The 6,804-nt window shown below is 69.0% G+C and overlaps 2 protein-coding genes across 2 annotated transcripts in view; one reads left to right on the top strand and one right to left on the bottom strand.

The window, feature by feature from the left end:
- The first annotated feature begins 1,289 nt into the window (after window positions 1-1,289).
- Window positions 1,290-3,796, top strand: H696_03554 (hypothetical protein). The gene is made up of 3 exons (XM_009497423.1): window positions 1,290-1,431; window positions 1,624-2,986; window positions 3,234-3,796. The coding sequence occupies exons 2-3, from the start codon at window positions 1,624-1,626 to the stop codon at window positions 3,695-3,697; spliced, it is 1,827 nt and encodes a 608-aa protein (XP_009495698.1). The 5' UTR covers window positions 1,290-1,431; the 3' UTR covers window positions 3,698-3,796.
- Window positions 3,797-4,890: 1,094 nt separating this feature from the next.
- Window positions 4,891-6,804, bottom strand: part of H696_03553 (hypothetical protein) — a gene marked incomplete at its 3' end in the record, with an annotated part of 5,764 nt that continues 3,850 nt past the window's right edge. The window contains exons 7-9 of the mRNA XM_009497422.1: window positions 6,513-6,689; window positions 6,285-6,415; window positions 4,891-6,178 (exon numbers count right to left, since the gene is read on the bottom strand). Coding sequence (XP_009495697.1) covers window positions 4,891-6,178; window positions 6,285-6,415; window positions 6,513-6,689 — 1,596 coding nt within the window. The remainder of the gene's footprint in view (window positions 6,179-6,284; window positions 6,416-6,512; window positions 6,690-6,804) is intronic.

The raw sequence follows: 6,804 nt of genomic DNA, 5'->3' as shown, positions 1-6,804 counted from the left end.
GCCCCGGGCCGAAGCACCCGGCAAGGGCGCCCTCCGTCGCCGCCTGCCCTGGGCTATCCGCTCAATCGCCGGCATTAACTAGATCTGCCGAATGGCATATCTGATTAGGTAGCAGCATCCTGGCCGCTGTCCGCCGGTCGGACGCCCGCGCGCTTCCCGGCCCGACGGACGCGCCCCCCGTGCGAGTCGGTTAAGCCGGGACTGGCCCCGCCATTGTGGGCTTCGCGCAAGGGGGTGCTGCCCCGGATCTGGCCTGGGGCCGGGGGGCGCCCCCCCCCCCCCCCCCCCCCCCCCCGCCCCCGCGCCTGGGCCTTTTGTTTTTTTTTTTTTTCCTCCCCCCCCCCCCCGTGCCCGCTGCGCCTCGCTCGATCGGAGGCCCCCGAGGCCAGTGCGTTTGTATGCGGGGAGGGGGGGGGGGTCCATGCGGCCCCCGCGTCGCCCTTGCCCGCCTCCGGCCCCGCCCCCCGGCGTCTTCCCGCCTACCCGCGGCAGGTGAAGGGCGATTAGATAGGATCGATATTCCTCGGGCCTTCGCCCGGCCGGCCCTTCGGGGCACCGTGCGCCCGCGCGCCCCCCTCCCGGGCCTGACCTCTCTTTTGGGACGGGAGAGGGGGGGGGGCGCGCGCGCGCGGAGGGGAGGCGCTTGACCTGCCTGTCGGAGGTGGGAGCCGATCCCGCCAGCAACGCCAGCCCCAGCGAGGCGAGCCGAAGCCCCGGGGACACATTCACACCCCGGGGCCTGGCGGCTTCCTTGGTAGGCGCGGGGGGCGGGCGAGGGGGCCGCCACCACCTCCGGCGGCAGCCCTCCTCGCCCCCTGTGCCTCCGGGCGGCGGCCGCTCCGAGGCGCCACGCCGCCCCAGGGGGCCGCCGCGCCACCGGGCGTGCCCACTCCCCGCCGCCAGTGTTTACATTTCCCCACGACGAGGGCGGGCGGCCATGCAAACGAACCGACCTCGGCCGTTGGCCCTCGCCCAGCGCGCCGTCCGGCCCGGCAGCCGGCGGCCCCCCGCCCCGGCTGCCCCCTGCCTTTACCCCGGGCGGGGGCGCCGGGCGCGAGGGGGGGCCGCCGCCAGAACCCGTCCTCTCCCAGACGGGGGGGAGGGGAGGGGGTCGTGGTGCATGCCCACCGCCGGACAGCATGCAGGCCGGCCAGGTATGTCCACGCCCCCCCCGCCCCCTCCCCACTCGGCCCTCGGAGAGGCTTGCCCTCCGGGACCCCCGCCCCGGGGGTATATAAGATGCGCCATTGCTGGCCATTCCTTGGGATTCTCTTCACCAGCAGTGAGCCCCCCTCTCCTCCTCCCTCTCTTCCTTCCTCGCCAGCCCCTCTGCCGCGTCCCTCCGCCGCACCCAGCCCACACACCTTCCCCACTTGCGATCGAGTGATTTGCAAAAGAAAAAGCCGCCCTTTCGGTCCCCTCCCCCTCACGGTCCGTCCTCTCATGCGCACAGCCGACTCGCACGCGCGCACGCATGCACGCACGCACGCACGCACGTACCGAGAGATTTGGCACGGCTCGCGTCCGGCGGGCGTGTGTGTGTGTGTGCACGTGCGGGCGCACAACATCATGTTCACCATCACCCCTCGAAGACTGACCCCCCCCCCCCCTCCGGCACCACAGATGACCAAGCTCACCGGCACCTCCCTCCTGGGCCTGGCCCTGAGCGCCATGGTGATCACGGCCGCCTCCGGCGCCAGCATCCCCCTGAGTCGCGAGCAGCTGGAGGACGCCCAGCGCCAGGCCCGCGACGAGGCCGGCATCATGGCTCGCGATGACAAGGACGATCGCCAGCGCGAGGAGGACGACGACGACGACGACGACAAGATCAGCGGCTACTCCAAGGACGTGCACGACGTCATGACCGACATCTACTACGAGCAGACCATGACCAAGACCAAGAACAAGAGCGTCAACAAGACCTCCTCCTATGAGTTTGAGATTGTCCACATCCACGACGATCACCACCATCAGCCCACCTCGGCGCCCACCCCGAAGCCCACCCAGAAGCCCACCCCGACCCCGACCAAGGAGCCGTCCAAGCCCGAGCCCACCCCGAAGCCCACCGAGAAGCCCACCCCCAAGCCCACCCCCAAGCCGACGCCCAAGCCGACGCCCAAGCCGACGGAGAAGCCCACCCCCAAGCCCACTCCCAAGCCCACTCCCAAGCCGACGCCCAAGCCGACGGAGAAGCCCACCCCCAAGCCCACCCCGAAGCCCACCCCCAAGCCCACCCCCAAGCCCACCCCCAAGCCCACCCCCAAGCCCACCCCCACCCCGACCAAGGAGCCGTCCAAGCCCGAGCCCACCGCCGCGCCGGTGCGCTGCACCTGCCCGGCCGGCACCACGGCCACCTGCTACAGCAGCGTCAGCCAGTGCACCCGCAACAACAACCCCCTGGTCCGGCCGAACCCGGCCGAGTGCCTCAACAACCAGCGCCAGGTGTTCACCTGCTCCGACACGCCGAATGTCTGCCGGTCGGCCACCACCTGCGACATCATCGAAACCGGCACCGGCAAGCAGGACCCCCACATGGTGGGCTTCCATGGCGCCAGCTACTACTTCGAGGGCATGGCCGGCCATGATTACAACATCGTCTCCGACACGGACTTCCAGCTGAATGCCCACCTGGTCCGCCTGGCCGGCCTCCAGGGCACCTACATGAGCAAGATCGGCATGCTGGTCAGCGACGGCGCCGGCGGGGTCCACGCCATCGGCTACGACCCGAACTTCGGCGCCTTCCTCGATGGGCGCCAGCTGGCCGACGGGACGTCGCTCGAGCTCCAGGGCGCCGATGTGGTGGTCGACCATCTGGACGGCCGCTGGCGCCTGCACGTCCGCACCCCGACCTGGGACATGACCGCCCGCACGGTCATCGAGACCGGCCACATGTCCGAGGCCTATGTCAACCTGCAGGTCAGTGTCATCGGCCGGCCGACCAACCCCCACGGTGTCCTGGGCCAGACGGCTCGCTTCATCATCGATGGTACGCCGCGAGGCCGTGCGCGCGCCGCACGCGCAGGCGCACACGCACGCATTCGCCCGCCAGCGGCCTGTGGAAGGGCGCTCCTGCCGCTCTGCAGCGAGCGGACGGGCGAGGGGGGGGCGAGGGGGGGGGGGGACATGCTTCTCGGCCAGCCCGCCGGCACGCCGCGCATAGGCCCTTGCACCCGGCTCGCCCGATCACGCACACTTACTGACACACTTGCATGGACGGGGGGGAAAACATCCAGGCACCGATGCCGCCACCGCCAAGGCCAACTTCGTCTTCCAGGGCAGCGACGCCGAGTACGAGGTGATCGATGGCCTCTTTGGCACCTCCTTCCAGCACAACCGCTTCCAGGGGGCCGGCTTCCAGCGCGGCGCCTCCATCGACAAGTACGTCAACAAGCGCGGCCCGGTCAATGCCGGCCGCGTGCCGGGCGTCGGCGTGCGCAATGCCTTCGAGCAGGACGACAGCGCCATGTTCATTCGCGACCCGCGCACCGGGCGCACCTATGACCGGTTCTATGTCAACCAGTTCCTCCGCCCGGAGGGTGTCCCCGGGGTGGCGGCCGCCGGCGAGCCCGAGCAGCGGACCCCCGAGCAGGCCCCGGCGGTCCTGTCCTACACCGGCCTGCGCAATGCCGTCACCGACAGCCTCAGCCGCATCCGCCCCCAGCGCCAGGCCTCTGAGCACCAGGAGCAGCGCTTCTGAGCGGGCCGGAGCGCGCGTCACCCGTGACCGCCCCCCCCCCTCCCGCGCCCGGCAGGATGAAGCTGCCCTCCTTCCGCCGCCTCCCCTCCCCCCCCCCTCTCCCGCGCCCGGCCACTAGGCACAGCCGAGAGTCGGGCCGAGCGAGGAGGAGAGAGAAACCACGCAAGCACCAGCTGCCCTGTCCTTTGGTGGCAGAGGGAAACACACCCGCCCCATGGGCATCCCCCGCCCCCCGCTGCGCCCCCGCCGCGATGTACACTATCCCCACGCGCACCCCCCCCCCCCCTGCGTGCGCTTGCGCTGCCCCCCGTATGTGTCCGGCAGGACCCGAATATACATACACGCATATCCCCCTCCGTGCCTCGCGCGCCCCATTCCTCGCCCCTCCGCCGGGGTCAGGTGTTTCACTGCAGGGGAGAGCGCACGCCAGGTCCGCGCACCGCGCGTGCGCGCACGGCCGGCAGGTGACCCCGGAGCCAAGCCCATGGAGATGCGCAAAAAATGAGGACCTGGCTGGCGAGAGAAGAGGAGGCGCGCAAAGGCAGAGCTCTGTGCGAGGGGCAGAAAAAGGCCGGGGATGAGAGGGGGCCGGGGGCGAAGAAGGCCCCTGGGAGAGGAGGGCAGAAGGGAGAGGGGCGCGCTTTTGCGCGTGGTCTATTGTGGCAGTGAAGTGCAGAAAGGGGGGGAGGGGGGGGGAAGGGGGGGCTTTTCCCGGGCACGGAAGACAAGGAAAAGCGGGGGAGGGGGCGAGCTGTGGACAGCCGTGTGCCGCTCGAGCATCTGACTGCACACTGGTCTCTGGGGGGGGGGGGGGAGGAGCGACGAAAGCCGAGAAGGGGGCAAGATGCGCTTGGGGGGAGACGCACATCCACGGGCGTGCCCGGCTCCCGGGCCCCTGCCCGCCCTGCTGCCTGTGCGTGTGTATGCACGCGCAGACGCCAGGAGGGGGACCCATCGCCAGGGCAGAGGAGAGGGTGGACGAACGCACAGAAGCCACAGGGTCTGGTCTGTCCCAGGAGGAGAAAAAGGCAGAGGGGGGACAGTCGGCCGCGTGTCAGCAGCAACAACGGAGCAAAGCCGATGTACGTGCTCCATTTCCGGCCCAAAGGCAAATGGACAGAGACGCCCACGGGGAGGGACATAGGCCACACGCTCCGCGTGTGCGGCATCACACTCGCGAGCCCAGGCTGCGCTCAGATCCCCCAGCCGCCCAAGGAAGAGGGCGGCTTCGGGGAAGATTGGCCCGCGGGCGGGCCGCCGCCCCGGCCGCCGGACGCCCCGCCGGTCGAGAAGAGGAACCGGCCGCCCCGGCTGGCCGCAGGCGGGTTGCCAGATGAGCTGGCCGAGGTGGCTTCGCCATTCCTGCTGACCCCCTGCAGAGGGCTGGACAGGCCGCTCCGGGTCCAGGAGAACCTGTTGCCCACTGAGGAGCCAGCAGCCATGGTGAAAGCATGGGAGGACCCGGACGTGGGCTCGGACGAGGCAGCTGATGCTACAGGGGCCACCTCATCGAGCAGCTCACCCTGCAAGTCGGACATCACCGGCTCCTGGGGATCCGTGTGCCACTGCTGCTGATCCTGCTGATCCTGCTGATGCTGCTGATGCTGCTGATACTGTTGCTGATGCTGCTGATGCTGCTGATGCTGCTGATACTGTTGCTGATGCTGCTGATGCTGATACTGCTGCTGCTGTTGCTGCTGCTGCCAAGGATCGAGTGGCTGAGGCTCCGAGGGCATGTGGGCCTCGCCCCAGCCGCCGGACGCAGCATCCTTCCCCTCCGTGTCCATCGAGTCCAGGTAGAAGGTGCTGAGCACACGCAGCTGCGAGGGCGAGAGCGTGGAGAAGTCCTGGTGCGGGAAGTGCCGGGCCAGCTCCTCCAGGGTGACACTGCGCTCGGACGGCGGCGACGAGTCGCGCGCCTGGGAATCTCCCTCGGCCTCCTCGGCCGGCACATCGTCCGGGTTGAATGCCAGCCCGAAGATCGGGTCCCCGGAGCGCGAGGCCAGCACCTGCTTGCCGAAGCGCTGCATGCGGACCACCGGCTTACGGAATTGATAATCATCCCGGTCAACGGCATACCCGGTGATCTCCGGGCTGTTGGGCGTGGGCTTGCTCTGGTGCTCGGGCTGCGCGGCACTTTCCCAGGCTTGCTCCTCCGGAGGCTCGTCCGATGGAAGCACAAGCTGCCCATAGTCCGACAGCACCAGGCCCAGGTCGGCGATGCGCTGCCATGCATCGGCCACCGTCAACAGCGGCATGTCGATGGAAATGAGCTTGCCGGCCACCTCCGCCGGCAGGGCACTCAGGAGGGGAATGGCCAGCAGGTCTTCGATATTCAGCCGCAGGGGGTCGACGGCCTCCCGACTGGTGATGGCCGGCTTCTTGGAATCGGCCTTTGCGATCATGCTATTCAGCGACAGGGACGCCTGGATACGCAGGAGCTCGGCCGGCAGCGCGTCCACAAAGCCATCCAGACGTTGGCTACGAGCACGGGTCAGTGAGAAGGTCTCCCAGCTGAAGGGGAGGAGCAACAAAGCAACAAACGCCATGCCAATGCCAGGAAGAAACCGAACCAAAGAGCACGCACTTCAGCCACAGGTACAGATCGGCGATTGAGTAAAACTCCTCCAGACTGGCCAGCGTCTTGCGGCTGTTGCTGGGGAAGGGCATGCGGAACTCGAAAGCAACAATCTTTGCCTCGGCATACTGCTCGGCAAACTATCGGCAGGCAGATGCGCGGGTCAGTGAGGAGCAGGGACAAAGAAGGAAGGCGGGCAGGCGGGGGACCGGGTCGGGGAGGGGCAAAATCGCGTACCCGCTTCAGAGCGAAGACCACCGAATCGGAACTGGCACTGATCGGGGCCCGGACGAAAAGCAGGCGCTCCTCGAGGGTCAGCGGAACCGGCTGGATGACGTCCGCCAGCTGGAGCAACTCCTTGGTGTCGCATACGAAGTAGTTGCTGTCCGTCTGCACGGTCGACAGCAGGAGGGACTGCATGGCATTGGCGCACCGGGCCGCATGGCATACAAGTCAAGCGACCAGCTGGTCAGTAAGGGGGCATCTGCTGGATAGCGCAAGGGACGGGGCGGGGCGGGGCGGGGCGGGG

Source organism: Fonticula alba (genome assembly GCF_000388065.1).
Source record: "Fonticula alba strain ATCC 38817 unplaced genomic scaffold supercont2.5, whole genome shotgun sequence".
Classification (NCBI taxonomy): Eukaryota; order Rotosphaerida; family Fonticulaceae; genus Fonticula; species Fonticula alba.
This window is presented reverse-complemented; position numbering and strand designations above follow the sequence as displayed.

Coding starts and splice junctions, on each gene's coding strand:
- H696_03554 (XM_009497423.1), top strand. CDS start 1,624: ATGACCAAGCTCACCGGCACCTCCCTCCTGGGCCTGGCCCTGAGCGCC. Junction 2,987..3,233: donor GGCTCGCTTCATCATCGATG/GTACGCCGCGAG, acceptor GAAAACATCCAG/GCACCGATGCCGCCACCGCC.